The sequence below is a fragment of the Armigeres subalbatus genome, chromosome 2 (genome assembly GCF_024139115.2).
Source record: "Armigeres subalbatus isolate Guangzhou_Male chromosome 2, GZ_Asu_2, whole genome shotgun sequence".
In the NCBI taxonomy this organism is placed as follows: domain Eukaryota; kingdom Metazoa; phylum Arthropoda; class Insecta; order Diptera; family Culicidae; genus Armigeres; species Armigeres subalbatus.
Genome location: NC_085140.1, coordinates 359,086,662 through 359,106,249, shown reverse-complemented (window position 1 = coordinate 359,106,249; position 19,588 = coordinate 359,086,662). Strand labels below are relative to the sequence as shown.

Below are 19,588 nucleotides of genomic sequence, written 5' to 3'. Positions count from 1 at the left end.
AGAAAATCAAAATAGGTAAACTTTTAAGGCTCAAGGCTCCGTAACTCTGTTTTGAAAATTAATGACGTTATTGCTTGTTAGTATTGGTGAGGTAACTTGTACGAAAAAGTGACGAAAATTTGAGGTGGGTGGAAATGGGGTGGTAAAAGCTTGTCAGCTGCTACATAATGTTGCCAGATGCAACAAAATGTTTATTTTTGAGCATTTATGAAATATTTATTATATGGAAACTTATTTTAAATTTCTTCGTACACCACTGGGCTTTCAACATACAGTGTTGGGGAAAGTACAGTAAAACATTTTGATTCTCCGAATATTTACATTTTATCCGGTAAAATTTCGTGCACTGAGCAGTCGAGCACACTGAGACAGAAATTAAGTTTTTTTTTATTCTTCATCCGCAGACTGTTTGTTTGCTGCTGCGTGAGTCTCGTGCCATCCATCCACACTTTCTTGTGCGCAGTGCAAATAGAACAGAATCGAGTTGAATTAGGCTGTGGCACACAGCCTTGAAAGAGTGCTAGCCACAGATACTGATTTATTAGTTCTAATCTGTAAAATGAGTAAGGAATAACGAAATGTATATTTGCCACCAAAACCGGCTATACGTTGAGAAATTATTCTACGAAAACATTGATTGTGGGGGGAGAAAATAGTAAAAGTATATGCTGTCGTCTGCTTGGTCGTGGCTGCTGCTGCGGCTGCCATAGTTTTGTTTTTTTTTGACTGCATGGTAGGATGAATGGTACGGTAAAATTAAATGTCAACCATTATCCACCCTGCCAACAAAAGCTTGCATAATCTTTTTTTTTCTGGGGGATTTGATTAATTCTACAAACCGCAGTAATTATTTGATCAAATAAATCTGGCAACGATGAAATGATGATTCTTTTCTTGTATATGCATAAAGTTGTTTGCGTGTCGACTAGCATATTCGATGTATTGTTTTGATATTGCTAAGTTGCTTTGCCGAGCTTTTGAGCGCACTATTTCACCTAATGCGGTAGTGAATTTGGGTGTTCCGAATTTTGCTACATTCACAATACGGCCGTCAAATTTGTCTCTCACTTCAAATTTTTTAAAGCAGTTTTCGTTGGTTTTTCGACATGAAGTGAAGAAATTGGTGTGCAACATCAAAAACAAAAGTGAAAGTTAGGTAGTGAATTATGTTTAGTTGTGATAAAATCAAGAAAACGGCGAGAAAAGAACAAGTGAAAAACTGAGTGCATGTGTATGTGTGTGTCTCGATCGTTCGGAGTTGGTGTGTGTATAATTAGCATACGAAAATTTGTCTAGGAAAAAAGCAGTTTTAAGCGCTTTTTAGTCAATTAATTGATAGTTAATTAGCTAGGTGAGTGAAAAATTCATATGAAAATACCATGAATATACGTTGACAGAGGTAAGTTGGTGAATAGCAGTGAAATATTGAATTTTGGCTAAAATTGCATTAGTATTAGTGCGAATGAGAACAAAATCATCTTCATCATCAAATTGATTACGGTTTATAGAGCCTTAATCAAATTTGTAATCAGTGTATACAGCGGATACAAACTCATGTATTTAAACTAATTTTACAAAATGTATAGATAAATGCTAGCGTTAGCAATTGTGCTCGTAGTTTCGGCTTTAGCCTGCTGTAAACCTCCCGTAAACGTGAACGTTAACAAACTGGTTTTTGATAATAATTTCTTGATACATATTGTGGATTTACTTGACCAATGGATTCGAAGCTCGGTTCAGTAATCTATTTCAAACGTTTGTTTTGCACCAAGGTTTGCAAAGATCAATAAATGTTCGGTAGATTGCCTTGCTTTTTAGTCCTTGACTGTCAAAACAGATGTCAATACATCGGAAAAGAAAGAGAAGTCTAAAGGAAACAGCAAAAATCCCGTGGCAGCTTCGGTTATTTTGACAGATTTTACTGTGAATGGGTGTGAAGGTGAAAAGCGGCGATTTTAACGACTGTTCAAGGAACGAATTTAAGTTGTCCTTTACCGACGATTTCATACTTTACTGGATTGTTAATGACACTTCTGATGCCTATATTCAAACTCAGCTTGACGTGTTCATCGATTGGTGTGAGATAAACTGTATGGTACTTAATGCTGCCAAATGTTCAGTGATCTCATTCTCGCGCAAACCCTCCTCGATTGACTACTGCTATAAAATTGGAACAACGAATCTTAAAAAATAATGCGTAGTTAAGGATCTAGGCGTACTATTAGATTCAAAACTATCTTTCAACGATTATGTCGCTTTCGTGTCCTCCAAAGCTTATAAGAGAATTGGTTTCATTTTCCGCATATCTAAAGACTTCAAGAATATCCATTGTTTGAAAGCAATGTATTGTTCCTTGGTAAGATCGATTGTAGAATACTCTCTGTTGGGCACCGTTTTACCAAAACAGTATATCGCGTATCGAGGCAATCCAACGAAAATTTGTTCGTTTCGCTTTACGGCATCGGGATCATTGGCATGATCCAAACAACCTACCAAGTTACCATGACCGCTGCAAGCTCATTGGATTAGAGTTGTTGAGTGAGCGTCGGGATATATCCAGGGCTTTATTTATTTCCGACCTTCTACAATCAATAATTGGTTCCTCCCTTGATTCCTCCTATTTGCTCTCTATTTTGAACCTAAATGCCCCCCGTCGTCAGCTTAGGTTCAGTTCTTTTTTGTTCCTCCAGGGTGCTCGTACAAATTATGGACATATCAAGCCATTCACTAGTATGAGCCGTATCTTCAATCGATGTGCTACTGAATTTGACTTCCACCTCTCTCGTCCTTATCTTCGGAATTTTTTTGCCAAATAGGTACTTGCCGCTTCTAACACAAACACCCTTTGATAGATAGTTAGTCAGGATAGAAATAAAGTATTATTTTATTGTAAAATTGTAATAGTCTTAAGAAATATTTATCTGTTGTAAATTGTAATTTCTGTTGATATAGTGTTGGAGCAAGTGTAAGCGCAACGGAGAACAAGAACGTGAAGATGTATAATAATCTAATAATCCAAAAATACATGGAGAATAGATGGATCTTGATTCGAAAAATGTGATGATCGAATAATGATTTTATGAGAAATATTCAAATCACACTGATCTCTATCAATCTAATCAATTTTGTGGCAAGTTATTGAACAAACTGTTTTGATAGAAAATCACAACTCTGCCTTGTGAGTCGTTGTCACCCCTTTCGATTCTCGTACCGGTATTGGTCGGAAGGAAGTTTCTAAGGAATGAATTGCGGTTGCTCTTTTATTGAAGATGGAGGACATATCCTGTGAAATAATAATGGGATATGTTTTTTTTGTTTCATTTTTAATCGTTTTCAGATACGAGTGTTACCAATGACTAAAATAAAAACTCCTTCAATAAAAAAAAAATAGAAAATCGCCAATAAAGAAATTAGGATATGAGCAATTAATAAAGATAAAATTCCCACAAATGAAGCAAAATTTACATAAACAATCAAGAATGTTCCACAAAACAAAAATAAATTAGCACTTTTAGAAGCAAAAATTTGAATTATGAAAGAAGAATTTTTCATAAAGAAATCAAAATGTTTCACAGAAAAAATACAAAACTTCCATAACTAAATCAATTTAATAATTACAAAATTTTCCACAAAATAAATATTTTGTCTTCCACAAAAAATTAAAAACTTTGCCAGAAAAAAATAACAAAAAGCAATAAAAATATATCAAAATTACAATAAAAAAATATAAAAAGCAATAAAACTGAGCATTTTTCCATAGATGACCACTTATTTAAAAGCGTTTTAATTTCATGGAAAGTTTCATCAATTTCATTGCTTTTTTGTATTTTTTATGGAAATTTTCTTATTTTTTTATTGCTCTTTATTGATTATTTTGTGGAAAATCTTACAATTATTAATTGCTTATATTGATTCGTTTATGAAAATTTTGATTTTTTTCCGTATAACATATTGATTTATTTATGGAAAGTTCTTTTTTTATAATTGCAATTTCTGCTTTTAAAAGTGGTAGTTTATTTTTGTTTTGTGGAAAATTCTTGATTGTTTATGGAAATTTTGCCTTATTTGTGGGAATTTTATCTTTATTAATTGCTCATATCCTGATTTCTTTATTGGCGACTTTCTATTTTTTTTTTTTGAAAATTTCTTATTCTTCATGGAAATTTTATTTTGCTGCCATTACCAATAAGTTTAGCTTTAATTACAATTCAGTATAGTTCTTTGAGATGAGCTTTTCAAAGTTTTCTAATTTTGTTATTATTGTTTTTCTTGTATAAAGCTCAAGAGAACATATGAATTATTTACATATATAAGAAATAATTTTCTTCGAACATAAAAATATCCATTTTAAAGCCGTTTTTATTTTTTCAATATAGATCAATAGTTATTGACAAAACTGAAAGCCCGGATGGACTTGTAGCAATCAATGCTTGATAATTTCAGTTCAAAGTGCATATATGTACTACTTTTTCATGCCTTATATGAAATATGTGCATAGGGAGCTGGCAATTAAGTATTTGTCAAGATTCCATTCAGTTTTACTAGAGGTTTTCTAAAGCTTACTGTATGTGTCAAGGTGTCATACCGGGTCGTAAGATAAACTGGTTTGTTTGACTCCACTATTTTTCTAACCGATTTTAACTATTTTTAATATTTCAATCATTCGTAAATTTTATTATCACATTTATATTTTCAATGCCAAATTTTCAAAACTACTTGTCTGCATTTGCAAACAGAGATTCAAACGTCGATTTAACGGGTCTGATGGCACTCCCACGCAAACCAACATCATTAACAGCCAAGAGCACACAGAGCCAAGAATATCTACCATCCAAAAACATCCTTAAGTGGGACAGAGAATCGAGGTCGCCATCTTCGGATTGGCAATCTTAGGCCTTTTGCGTTGCGTTGTAACGGAGTATTTTGAAGATTGCTTACTGATAGCTATCATGTATATTCTTTAACTTTCTTACCCCAACTGCTTATGGATGGATTGGCATTCTTAGGCCTTTGCTAACCAACTAGAAACCCCTGAATTAATTCATAATTCTTTTTTTTTATTATTTCGAGATATATACGTGATGTAATAATTAACTTAAAAAAGTCGAATAATTTTATTGCCAAAATACAATGGAATTATTCTCAAAAATGAATGTTACCAAAATCGGATGTTGCTAAATCAATTCGAAGTTGATTTATCAATTTGTGGTTTTTTAGTTGATTTTGAAAAGAAAATCATTAAGCTCCTTACAAATGTTTATTGGCTTAAGCCAATTTCAATATTGCGACAAAATTTGTGTTATCAAGTAAGAATGAGGTGGCTCATTTTATACAAATTTACTGGACACAAATTTTTTTTTCTCAATTTTTCGTTCTGTTAATAAATTTCTCCTCTAAAATTTACCTCTAATGGGGCCCTCCTTAGGCTAGCGGTAAGACGCACGACTACAAACCAATACCCGATTCCCGCTGCCGGTCTAGGCAATTTTCGGATTGGAAATTGTCTCGATTTCCTTGGGCATAAAAGTATCATCGTGCTAGCCTCATGATTAATGTGACCAGACATCGCGTTTCGCGGGACGCTGCATTTTTCAATTTCGTTTTACAAATTTATTACAATTTATACAGCCTTACAATTTTTTTTCCAATTTTTGGGCCAAAATCTATGCGAAATGCACTTTTGGAGGATCCACTTTCAAGCCAGTGACGCAATCCAGATAGGCGTCCCGCGCTTCGCAGGACGCTTGCTGGTCACATTACTCATGATATACGAATGCATAAATGGTACTTTGTCTTAGAAAGCTGGAAGTTAATATAACTGTGGAAGTACTAAATGAACACTAGCTGTGAGGCAGCAGCGTCCCAGTGTGGGGTGTAATGCCAATAAGAAGACGAAGAAGAAGCTTACCTTATACAGATTATTGCCCTCTGCCATCGGACCGTCGGTAAGCTTGCAATAATCCCTTAGCCTGACGGATTCCAATTCGTCACGACACCAATATTCATATTATTGGTTAAATTGCCTAAAATAAATGTTTAAAATTTCTCATAGCACAATATAACTGAAAAGCGACGGTTCTCAAACACAACTTATGGCAATGAAATCGAGGTATACAAACACGAGCAAAGCAAACCACGTGCGCGTCATATCGCTCTGGTGACAGGAATCGAAAACAAATACAGCATGATCTCATCAAGGGACCACACAATGGTATAAAGCATTTTGTTTTGGTAATATAACTGCGTTGTGCAATATTTAGCCTCAATAACCGTATCAACACAACTGTAGAAAAGTATTTGTCATGCACATTACCATCCACCGACCCCTTGATTAAACACCACTACACCGCCAATCTCTCACCCGCTTCTGCTTAGGCATTTCCCAACGTCATCATCATTAGAGAAAACGTTCCGCATCAAGCAGTTAGTGCTATACTTGACACTCGCGCGAAATTCTGCTCATTGCCAGTACTGCCAGTTTACGTCTTTGCCGCCGTTCCTTACATAATAAAAAAATAGTATGATCAAACTTGACCCAGCTGAAAACCGTTCTAGCGCGAGCTGCTTCCTGTTGTCTGTGCAAAAATCCTAGGTCCTAAGATGCTATTCCTGACGAGAACCAGTGCTGGTGGTTTGATTGCTAGTGGGAGCTGGAAGCAGTGTTCTTGTGCATTAGTGAGATGGTACAGTCAGCAGCGGAGCGCCTCGGCCGGACAATCACCACTCGATTTGTTGGATGGCAAACTCGCCCGCAATGAAATTCAGCCCGATGACCATCAGCGACAAGTGACGGCGGCCTTGCAGGCCGTGTACGACAGTATTCAGAGCTATATCCCCCCGAAGGCGTCCAGCGGGCTGGGCAAATGGTTCAGCTTCGGGAAAAAGGACCCCAAGGTGAAAGCCCCGAAGGGATTGTACATCTATGGCAGTGTGGGTGGAGGAAAAACCATGCTAATGGATATGTTCTACGATTGCTGCTCGGTGAGTAAGAGTGGTAGGGTGGATGGCGAAAACGAATAGACGGCATGACAAGCAGCTTATGTTTATTTTTTTTTTTTTTTTTTAACGAAGGTAATGGAAATCTGCAAACAGACACCTGGGGAGGCGAACCCAGGTAGTGTGGGGATGGGATCACCACTCCCGACCCACTAAAACCAACTCCTTCCTCTCCAGTCATTCCCCCGGCCCGCAATTAAGCAATACTTCGGGGGATGACTATTGGGCATTGCGCCCCCTCCATGACGTACACAAGTGCACGTATGCGCCTCAACTCTTCGACACTCCCCATGCAACACATTTGCACAAGACATACTGGCACCACATGTGCCCCAACACTCACCTGCCTATGCCGCTTGAATGACTGCAAGGGAAGATCAGGCACCCTGCAGGGGGTACCCCAATGCCGCCATCTCACAACATAGACAGTCCTCATTCAGTATGGTGCTCACCCCGTCCTGCAACAGAATGGCACCACTTGTCTACCAAGCCGGAGGCGACCCTAGGTTGGTGGCTCCTATGCCGCTCCTACCTCAGCTATGAGGCAGACTCTTTCATGTCTCCTATTTCTGAGGTGCCGCAGAGGCATCAATCCCCCGACACTCCTGCCAGTCATAGCGAGACTTTCGTGTCCCCTACTTCTGAGGTGCCGCAGAGGTATCTGCCCCCGACACTCCTGCCAGGCCTAGCGAGACTTCACTCATTCCGTCCCTGACAGCCGGATCACACTACTGCCTAAGCAGCCACTCTGACCATACGTACCATGCGAGTCTAACTTGTGTGCTCGCTCATACATTCAGTCCCAATCGCTTGCACCACTTGTGCACCACTCTCTTTGACATTCAGTCACTCACTCAGTGGGGGTTGTAATACCCCCATCTCCCATTTTTATCCACTCTGTGCACCTCCTGTGCATCGTTTGGGCGTGGAACACCCGGCACGTCAAGCGTGCCTAACACTCACCTACCCGGGCCTTGACACTGTCAATAGGACTCCATAAGGTACTATGCCGGTAGCACCCACCCATTGACGTTTCGAGGCCCAGGTAGTCCTCAGCCAATGTGGTGGTCTCCCCATCCTGGGACGGGGTCACACCACTACCTTACATGTCTCCGATTTCTGAGGTGCCGCAGAAGCATCAACCCCTGACACTCCTGCCAGACGCAGCGAGACTTTCGTGTCCCCTACTTCTGAGGTGCCGCAGAGGTATCTGCCCCTGACACTCCTGCCAGGCCTCACCAGACTTCAGTCATTCTAACACTACCGACCATGCGTACCATGCGAGACTTACTTGTGTGCTCACCCATACACTCGGTCCCTCATTCTGTAGGAGTATTACAAGGAATACCCCCAACTTCCATTCGCTTGCACCACATGTGCACCACTTGGGGGTGTGTGGGTACCACCCACTGCCACCCGCTTGCCGCCGAAGCAGCCCTCACTCTGTGGAACCTCCACAGGCTCCGTTAACGACCTGGCTAATTGTTTCACCCCCCAGGCCATTCATCCCTTCGGCACGGGTCGCCTGACACCTTGGGATTCGGGGTTAGGGGCTTGTATGCTTTAAGCGGCACACGGTCGCTTGATAAGGTTTGCTTGCGGATATGTGGTTTTTGGGAGGGAATTAACAGCGCCCCCTGTTAACCCCACCACCTCCTAGGCAGAACCCCCTGACTCACAGACGGCTGGGGAGGGGTCGTCAAGCCCTTGGACATGGTCCCTGCTGCCCGAAGCTGATGTAGTGACGCAAGAAAGGTGTGTGACTCTTGATTAGGGTTGTTCCGCAATGTGATTCAAAGGGAAGTTTGTTGAAATCCTTTATCATTCGGTAAAAGATAACAATTTATATAACGACTAGGTGTTTTTGAATTGCATTTAACTATGCAAATCGTAATCATTTGGGATAGCTCTAACTAAGCATAATTTAAATTATGTTATATTGCTATCTGAATAAGCTTTGTAAATGTTATACATTTTTGCTTCTTCATTAGAGAGGCTTTCAGCCCTAGGCTGGCTCGTCTATGTGACAGATAGTTTTTTCTTTGTATGAAGTAATTTTCCCTAAACTGTTTCATGACGTGATAATAATATTAGTCTTTGGTGGTACCGAATAGAACATGGGAATAGAAATAACTCCTGAGATTCCACTAGTTTTGGGATTAAGATTTGGTTTAATTTTTATAATTAAACAAAAAACACAAACCTAAGGAAAACAAAAACTTCGAAGAAGATGATACTGAGCCAGAAAATAAATTGAAATGTCAATTTGATTACAGTTTTTTGCGATCTAGCGTCATTTTTGAGTGGATGGAGGATTTTCAGTTGCAATTCGTTAAAAAACCGACAAAGACATATTTTTACCATTGATATTTATTATGTTGAATCTCCTGTGTTTAAATATGTTGTAGGGCGTCCAAAAAAAACACTATGTTCGAAAAGTCATGATGCTCAAGCACTTAATGAAAGATTTTTTTCTGGAGTATTTCTGTAGAACAACCTAAAAATTTAAAAAATAATTTAGAGGCTCCGACAGAGCTATTTTTGAATAAAGGTGTTTTTTTTTCATTTATTATCTTATTTTGACTTTTTTGGCATATTTTAATAACTTTTTCAATCGTTACATATTTTTTTGAATTTTCGTGTACCATTATGAGTGTGATACATGGTAATATGATTGATGTTGTGCAATAGTATGACCTTTAAAACTATTTAAATACCGTAAAAATGCATGGTAATGATAATTTTCGCCACGTGTCCGTAAAATAATTTTTCCTCGTACTTTGTAACTCTTATTCGAGAACTATTTTTTATAAGTAAAGTTTTCGTGAAAACAGATTGAAAAATATTATAACAGCTTCAATGCTGTAATGTTTATTTCATATTTTATACTAAAGTAACCAGACGTCCCGGTTTGTGCGGAACAGTCCCGGATTCAGCATACCTGTCCCGCATTGCCAGGTGTCCCGGAAAACGTCCCGCATTCCATGATAAATCCATAAAATTCGGGACATGTATGGATTCATTAGGTAATGGGATGTTTAGAAAAACTGTAAAAGACCGAACTATTCAGAAGAAAAAGGAAGAACTAAGCAATCTAGAGGGTTCACTGAACTTGGAGAATAAAGTTTTAAATGTTTTGAGGATTGAAATAATTTCTATAATTTAAATAAATTAATAAATGAGGCCAGCGGGATAATTGATTTTTCATGTCGAGATCTCTTTACTCCCGCCACTAGAAAATAGACTGGGACAAAATCCGTGGACCAGTTGACCAAGCTATCTTAACTAAAACGATTTTTTTAAAACCCCAGCCTTGTTAAAAAATCAACAAAAGTTGAGTTGATTTGTCAGCCTTTGGATAACGCAGAAATCTCCGGAATCTTATTCGTTTTATTGAACTAAAAGGAGAAATGTGGGAATATTAGGAATTTTTATGACCTAGGTACAAAATTAAAAATGTCTAGTGATATTCAGAGAAGTTAAGGCCACCTCCATAATCGAGAAAAAATGGGATATCAGAAAATCTGTATAATCTAGAGTACACTGGATTCTGTTTTTACACGATTTACATTTTTTCAATTTTGCACGCATCCCAAATGTTTAACGCATATTAATTGCCCTGTGGTTTTTCTTTGAACTATTTAGGATTATTTGAAACATGTTGCAAAGATTTTGGTAACAAATTGTCAAACGATCAAAAATACAAGCGAAAAAAACGTGTAAAAACAGAACCCTGTGTATTAGGGTGGCTCAAAAAACACTTTTTCAAATTTTTGATGGGCCGCCCTCTTATTCGGTTCTATTTGATGCCCTGATGCTCTGGACAAAATTTCAGCCAAATCGGTCAACGTTTGGGCAGTGCTAAACTCGTTGGAAGTTTATATGGAAAAATGTATGCAGAAACATCCAAAAACAGTGATTTGCAGTTGGACGGCACAATTTACGATCAAGAACCATGATACTCATTCAGTTCTTGTAAAATAAAATACAGAACGTTATGCTGAAAACCGCGAGAAGATTAGAGTTTATTACGCAAAGATATTAGCATTTTACTGGAGTGTTGTAGGGGTGAATTTATTTCTTTTCAAAGGTAAAAGAAACGAAATTTGCTCAAACCCCACTGCAGAGAAATGCTAATAACTTAGCCGGGCAAACTCGAATCTTCTCGCGGTTTTCTGCATAACATTCTGTATTAAATTCTCCAAGATCTGAATGAGTATCATAGTTCTTCATCGTAAGTTGTGTAGTCCAGCTGAAATTTACTGTTTTTGGATGTTTCTGCATACATTTTTCCATATAAACTTCCAACGAGTTTAGCACCGCCCAAACGTTGACCGATTTGGCTGAAATTTTGTCCAGAGCATCAGGGCATCAAATAGAACCGAATAAGAGGGCGGCCCATCAAAAAAATTGAACAAAGTTTTTCCCATACTAATTTGAGCCACCCTACTGTGTATTCTTAAATCTGCAAAGATCTAAAAATCTTTATAATCAAGAAACTGCTTGAAACCTACGACGGTCGTTCAGTTGGACACTTACATAAGACAATAGACAAAGGACAACATTCAGTAGTTCAATGAAGAAATCTAACGTGGACAGTCTTTAGCATCATACTGGATATTGTAGGTTGACAGGAGGAAAATGCATATTGTGTTCCGGATTAGCCCAAGAAAAATCTGGTCACTTTATTTTATACAAACATTATTAATTAATTATAACTTAATAACGTTTTAGTGTACGTTTTGCTGGTCATAACAGTTTCAACATCTAACGATTCTGACGATGCCTAAACTGTCAATATTGCCAGTTTCACTAATAACTGGTCGGGGTTCAGCCAAACCACAAAACAGATTAGGTATCATAGAACAAACTGCAAATTTCAAAGTAGGCTTTTTGTGTAGCAATAATCGACGAACGGCACTCCCGTATATCCAAGGCGAAAGATAGAGACAGCATAGCTTGCGATGCTACTCTGTCTAATGCGCGTTTTTCAGTAAAGCTTGACTTCCACCGCTAGGTTCGCTAGCGTTCCAAATCATGGAAAGACCACATTCCACAGCAAAGATGCCTATATGTTATGTGGCCAAACCGCATCAAGCGGCTTTTCGATTGACTTGTGATATTTTGCTCGTACAAGGACAACGGAAATAGTTTCATATCAATTTAAGCGTACATTAGCAGAAGGATATCCTCAGTAATGGGATTGAGGGATATCTGATACGATTTGAGATCAATTAAATCTGTCGAACGAAAGTTTGAGCGGAAAAACGGCCATGTAAAAAAATCCCATACAAAATTTTTGCAAAGCTGCTCCATTTTGCATGATTTGTCGAGAAATCATAAAACTTTTTTTACGCGGACCGCATCCCCCGTGTAAAAAAAGAATCGGGTTTATTGGTTTTAAAAATGTCAACCAATAAAAAAGCGAATAGTGGACAACTCTATAATCGATTTTTTAAAAATATTTTGTAGTAGGTAACAAAGAACCAAGCTTTGAAACAAGAAAGTGTTACACCTTAAATAAAATTAAAAAATGTGAATTATACAGCGCACACTAGTTACTATGGAAACCGTTATTGTTCTTTAGTATGTAAAGATCGATTTGGCTGGTTGAATATATGTAAGAATGTTTTAATGATTTATTATCACAAAAATGGCATAATTTAAACTGACTGCTTTCCAAAACCACGTGTTAGAAGCATTGGCGTAAATAAGGGGGGGCCGGGGGGGGCCTGGCCCCCTCCAGACCTACTTGTGGCCCCCCCAGAAAATTTTGAAAAGTGATTCCAACTTAGTCAGTTTTTATTTCATTTACATATTTTCTACATATTTCTTAATTTTGATTATGAATTCTATAAACATATTTTTTGTTGCGTTATCACATCTATGACCATTTCTCGCTTAACTTTTCAAAAGGACCTAAGTAACATTTTTTTCATGAATTAATTTGAGTACTGCAATCAAAAGCTTTCATTTTTTTGTTAAATATCTTGGCTGTGCATATGCACAGCATATGTTTCGAAATGGACAAATTGATATGAAATTTGCGAAAAAGAATCCACGTGTCTTGGAGGGACTCGAACCCTCAACCTCCTACTCTCTAGATAGGCGTGATAACCCCTACACAACAAGACCACTTAAAGGTCACGATTGCGGAAAAGCCATCAGAATCCGAGTACCAACCTCCACCGCGGTTAGCTCTCTTTTTTGCAAATTGAATATCTTTCGGATGCTTGATTTGCCCAATCTCCACATTTGCTTTACTGTTGTATATCCACAGCCAAGCGAGTGCACATTGTTTATTAAACGAGAGGATCGCACTCCATGCCCCCCAGCAACGGACTGGGCGGGACGGTATAGAATGCGAATTCAATCGCACTCTGCTGTGCCAAAGGCTTGCTTGGCTAAAGCATTTGATGAGTTTGATTGCCTTTACGTAAACGGTCGCGTGTACTCAGACGACTAATGACGGTGAAAGACCGACACTTGATTACAATTAATTGCATATTATTCGGCAACTCGGCCGTACGAAACCATTTTTTGTTAAATATCTTGGCTGTGCATATGCACAGCATATGTTTCGAAATGGACAAATTGATATGAAATTTGCGAAAAAGAATCCACGTGTCTTGGAGGGACTCGAACCCTCAACCTCCTACTCTCTAGATAGGCGTGATAACCCCTACACAACAAGACCACTTAAAGGTCACGATTGCGGAAAAGCCATCAGAATCAGGTACCAACCTCCACCGCGGTTAGCTCTCTTTTTGCAAATTGAATATCTTTCGGATGCTTGAGTTTGCCCAATCTCCACATTTGCTTTACTGTTGTATATCCACAGCCAAGCGAGTGCACATTGTTTATTAAACGAGAGGATCGCCTCCATGCCCCCAGCAACGGACTGGGCGGGACGGTATAGAATGCGAATTCAATCGCACTCTGCTGTGCCAAAGGCTTGCTTGGCTAAAGCATTTGATGAGTTTGATTGCCTTTACGTAAACGGTCGCGTGTACTCAGACGACTAATGACGGTGAAAGACCGACACTTGATTACAATTAATTGCATATTATTCGGCAACTCGGCCGTACGAAAACCATTTTTTTGTTAAATATCTTGGCTGTGCATATGCACAGCATATGTTTCGAAATGGACAAATTGATATGAAATTTGCGAAAAAGAATCCACGTGTCTTGGAGGACTCGAACCCTCAACCTCCTACTCTCTAGATAGGCGTGATAACCCTACAACAAAGACCATAAAGGTCACGATTGCGGAAAAGCCATCAGAATCCGAGTACCAACCTCCACCGCGGTTAGCTCTCTTTTTTGCAAATTGAATATCTTTCGGATGCTTGATTTGCCCAATCTCCACATTTGCTTTACTGTTGTATATCCACAGCCAAGCGAGTGCACATTGTCTGAGTACACGCGACCGTTTACGTAAAGGCAATCAAACTCATCAAATGCTTTAGCCAAGCAAGCCTTTGGCACAGCAGAGTGCGATTGAATTCGCATTCTATACCGTCCCGCCCAGTCCGTTGCTGGGGGGCATGGAGTGCGATCCTCTCGTTTAATAAACAATGTGCACTCGCTTGGCTGTGGATATACAACAGTAAAGCAAATGTGGAGATTGGGCAAATCAAGCATCCGAAAGATATTCAATTTGCAAGAAAAGAGTGCGAACCGCGGTGGTGGTTGGTAGTCGGATTCTGATGGCTTTTCCGCAATCGTGACCTTTAAGTGGTCTTGTTGTGTAGGGGTTATCACGCCTATCTAGAGAGTAGGAGGTTGAGGGTTCGAGTCCCTCCAAGACACGTGGATTCTTTTTCGCAAATTTCATATCAATTTGTCCATTTCGAAACATATGCTGTGCATATGCACAGCCAAGATATTTAACAAAAAAATGGTTTTCGTACGGCCGAGTTGCCGAATAATATGCAATTAATTAAAAGCTTTCATGTTTTTCTGTTGATTGCGCTATTCAAATTAATTCATGAAAAAAATGTTACTTAGGTCCTTTTGAAAAGTTAAGCGAGATTTGTTCAGCAAAGCATCGAAATATTTTAGTTGGACCCCCGGGAACATTTTCTCGATTTTTAAGCTAAAATCAATGCCGCTTCTAATTCAGTTGCTAGTTTAAAATAATAAATTTGTTCTGCATTTGTTTGACTAGTATCCTGGTCGCAGAAACATAAAAACATAATTGTATTAAGATATAAATATTTCTGTTCTATTAAACTACCATCTGCTTCAAAAAAGACTGAAGCAACTACATCAAAATGAGCACATGTATACAAATCCGGTCAATGAAATTTCGAACGACCATTCTTTCGAAAATCTTCGAGTTAATCGCAAGGTATGTCGCAAAACAATTGATCAAATTCCTATGGAGCTTTTTGCTCTCGCTATATAATTCTGGCACAGAAAAATATAAAATTATAAAACTTAAGAATCTTTGTTACAGTGACAGAAAAATCAACAACGCATTCCATTGAAAGTATTAGGACAAAAAGGCAACCTTCGCACTCACAACAGAGATTGCATTAAAGAAATATTTTTAAAAAACATTTCTTTTGCAGCACAATTCAGATCGATTTGGTTGCTTCTCGAGTCTCTTTGATTTTTGCAGAGAAATCGCTCACCTATTCAGAAAACCATAATAAAGCCTCTTCCTAACGTCAGTAACTACAAAAACCCTATGTTATTCTGGAGTTTGATTTATGACTCATAATTTTATGACTCATGGAATTTATGACTCATAAAAAACAAATTATGATTCCAAATTTGTGTTCATCGGTACTTAACTATTTCAGCACATAGCATACATTTTGGAATTGCATGAATACTTATATTGATTACTAGTCTCGACCCGGCAGACGTTGTCCTGCATAGTAGGCGAAAATGCGCGTTGTTAACTCCCCATACGAAATTCTCATACAAATTTTTATTTTAGTTTTTCACGATTTACTCAACTTAACTAATAATTTTCGCATGAGGAAATATCATATAAACCCGTCGGAAACTATAACAAAAGTAACTGCTGAAGGAATTAATGTAATCCATCCTGCCGTTTTCGAGTTATGCGGATACGAACACAGACCATTTCATTTTTATATATAAGAAGATGACAAAATTTCGTGGAATTTATTCCACATCTAAAGAGTTTCAAAAATTTCAAGTTTCAAAAAAATCGAGATCTTTATGCATTAAGTAATCATGGAAATGCTTGAAAACTTTCAGAAATATACTCATATTGAATTTCATTTATAGATAATTCGAAGAAGATTCTTGAATCTTAGATTACATACTTATCCACATTTAGTAACATGGAGAAGACAAGTTGACACAGACACAGCGTTTTGAAGCAATCACAGCATCATTGGAAATCAATTGTATTATTCGCGATTTTTTTTATGTTAGTTCTAGGACGAATGAGCGATTAAGTTAGTCAAACAATTTCTATTGCAATCCATGCGCACAGTGCTTTAAATCCTTGTTTAAATCACCTTTGAAAATTACATCCCACCAGCTGGTGCCATGGCCCCCCCTAGACCGAGACTCTAGTTACGCCTATGGTTAGAAGTAGAATATATTAAATGCTTTAGCCTCGGGTTGAACGGACGGATTTATGTGATGTCAAAACGTCAAAGATGTTGAAATATTCATTTTTGAATACTCGATAGATTAGCCAATTTTGTGTTTATTAAGGTTTACTAAAACTTTAATATTTCAGCCCCGTTACATTATTTTTTCGACCTGTTCTCTCTAAAACTTCTGTTATAAAAAATACTTTTTTAATAGTACTTGATAAAGCATGAGAAAAAAATATTTTCAGGATACGAGGCGATTTTCTGCGAAAATCATCGAAAAAAATTGTTTTATTATGATATTTAAATGGTTGTAGATGTCACATAATTGCATAGCACCGACGGATTTACAAAAAAACTACTTATTTCAAAAATTGCCTGTCAGAACCTCTATTTTTTAAATTTTGAGTAGTTCTACAGAAATGCTCCAGACCCTTTTATGTAGTGATTTGCTTCGGAAAAAATATTTGCCTTTCTGTATATTGTATTACACCCGAATATGTTTTTACACGGATTTATTTTACACGGCTGTGTAAAAAAAAACCCATACAAAATTTTTGCAAAGTTGCTCCATTTTGCATGATTCGTCGAGAAATCATAAAACTTTTTTACACGGATTCTCGAATTTTGAACTGAAAACTTTTTTTACACGGAACGCATCCCCCGTGTAAAAAAAGAATCGGGTGTATTTGTTTTTGGAAGTTTAGACAATCGCGGCTTTCGCTTGCAAAAGGCAAAAAAAAATTTTTTTTTTATGTTGGATTTTTTTAAATAAGATTCTTCACTAAAAATGCAACGCATTTTGTTTTAATTTCTGTTACGCAAAACCTTATTTAAAAAAATCTTTCATTAAAAATTTATGTTGATTAAAGTGGCAAACAGTGACAATGACAAACATACTGCTACCAATTTTGTCACGCTCCAAAGACAGTGTCTAGTCAAGGGTCTAATAAAATACATAATATCAACTTGACTAACTAACCAACTGAGTTCAAAATTTGGTTTAGATGGAGCCATAGAAAAAAAATGCGAAAATTGCTTTATTTTTGGAGTTATGCGAGACACTGGCCAAATGCTAAGTTCTACTTTTTTTCGACTGACATTTTCATCTATCGCTAAATAATCAAGCCACTCAAAGCGCATCCGAGGTGCTAATCAGTTCTTTCTTTTCATATTCGCTCAAACAACAGACAGACAATAAGCGTCGCGTGCACTTCAATTCATTTATGACCGATGTGCATTCGAAAATCCACGAGATAAAGTCGAAACAGGTCCGTGATGTGAGCAATACCAAGCCTCAACCCTTCGATCCAATCAAACCGGTTGCAGAAATTATCAGCCAGGATTCGTGGCTGATTTGTTTTGACGAATTCCAGGTAAGTCGTGCCTATCCCCCAACCGATTGATACGATGCAAAAATAATCTTTGAGCTTCATGCATCCATCACACGCCCATGACATGTGGGGCGCTTATCAATTGCGGAACATATGATTCAAACCGACTGCACCGTAATCAATTACAGGTCACAGACATCGCGGACGCGATGATTCTGAAACGGCTGTTCACTTATCTATTCGACAGCGGAGTCATCGTGGTGGCAACAAGCAATCGAGCCCCCGACGATCTCTACAAGAATGGGCTGCAACGTAGCAACTTTGTTCCGTTCATCGGCGTGCTGAAGAATCATTGCCAGGTGGTCACGTTGGACAGCGGTGTCGATTATCGCACGGCAACACTCAAGGGCGAGGGGATGCACTATTTCGTGTAAGGTTTTTGTCGAGTTAACAAAAATCAATCGAAGTGATAATTACTTTATTTTCAGTAAATCTCAAATGGATGCTGACGGAGCCATGGACAAATTGTTCAAGGTTCTGTGCTCGCAAGAGAACGATATGATTCGACCGAAAACCTTTACCCATTTTGGGCGAAACATTTCCTTTGCTAAAACCTGTGGGCAGGTATTGGACAGTACATTCGAGGAGCTCTGTGATAGGGTAACTGTTTAGTTTGTTCCATAAGATTAATATCATTACATATTTTATATTTATTTCAGCCACTTGGTGCATCGGACTACCTTCAGATATCGCAGTTCTTTCACACCGTACTTATACGAGATATTCCACAGTTGAATTTGAAACTTAAATCGCAGACGAGGCGGTTTATCACTCTGATTGATACATTATACGATAGTCGTGTTCGGGTGAGTAGAGTGTTTAGTAAAACATTATGATCTAGACATCTTTGCATTTTGAAACATTGCAGTCGAAATATAATTCATTTTTACCTTATTCATAGCTGGTCGTGTCTTCGGAAGTTCCGTACAAGAGCCTTTTCTCGAACGAGAAACCCGACGACATGCACACTTCGGACGAGCACCGTATGCTGATGGATGACTTGAAAATCACGAAGGACTCCAGCGATGCCAGCTCGAACATCTTCACCGGTGAGGAGGAATTGTTTGCCTTCGAACGGACCGTATCTCGGCTGGCCGAGATGCAGTCGGCCGAGTATTGGTCCCTCTGGGAGAAGCACCGATAAGGCTGCCATTTATGTTTGTTCTGTTGAGCTTGATGTTGCCGCACAATGCAGTTACGCTTATGAGATGGCGCCTGAAGCGTCGTTAGTTGGAGTCACGTACCGTAGAATAACTAATTCGTGTAAATTTACAGAGAAAATGTAAATATATTTATTTGGTTGATATAGATGATTTAATTTATGTTAATGTTTTATTCATTGCATCAATTTTTCTGAATATTCCGAAATGTTTAGTAGATCTGACTGTACTTGTACAGTACCTACTTGTGAGTTGTTCTGAAAACCCTCTCTTTTGTACTAGCTGACTAGACAGATATTGTCACACAAAATCCCCATACAAATCTAAATTTCACTCGTAATTTCGTATGAACTCGTCGGATATTAAGAATTGAAGAATATACGTTCAGCCGTTTTCAAGTTATGCCGATACGAAAACAATTCATTTTATTTTTATATAAAACTAGTCGACCC

The 19,588-nt window shown here is 38.2% G+C and overlaps 1 protein-coding gene across 1 annotated transcript; it reads left to right on the top strand.

Annotated features, from left to right (window-relative positions):
• The first annotated feature begins 6,398 nt into the window (after positions 1–6,398).
• Positions 6,399–19,298, top strand: LOC134217140 (putative ATPase N2B). The gene is made up of 6 exons (XM_062695922.1): positions 6,399–6,981; positions 17,773–17,958; positions 18,105–18,346; positions 18,405–18,576; positions 18,636–18,782; positions 18,878–19,298. Exons 1-6 carry the CDS (start codon positions 6,601–6,603, stop codon positions 19,118–19,120), a joined length of 1,371 nt encoding a protein of 456 aa, XP_062551906.1. The 5' UTR covers positions 6,399–6,600; the 3' UTR covers positions 19,121–19,298.
• The last annotated feature ends 290 nt before the right edge of the window (positions 19,299–19,588 follow it).

What these genes read in the sequence shown, in the direction of transcription:
- LOC134217140 (XM_062695922.1), top strand. Translation starts at nt 6,601, where the DNA reads ATGCTATTCCTGACGAGAACCAGTGCTGGTGGTTTGATTGCTAGTGGG. An exon ending in TGTTCTACGATTGCTGCTCG is followed by an intron (nt 6,982 to 17,772) that starts GTGAGTAAGAGT and finishes CTCAAACAACAG; the next exon opens with ACAGACAATAAGCGTCGCGT. An exon ending in TTTGTTTTGACGAATTCCAG is followed by an intron (nt 17,959 to 18,104) that starts GTAAGTCGTGCC and finishes AATCAATTACAG; the next exon opens with GTCACAGACATCGCGGACGC.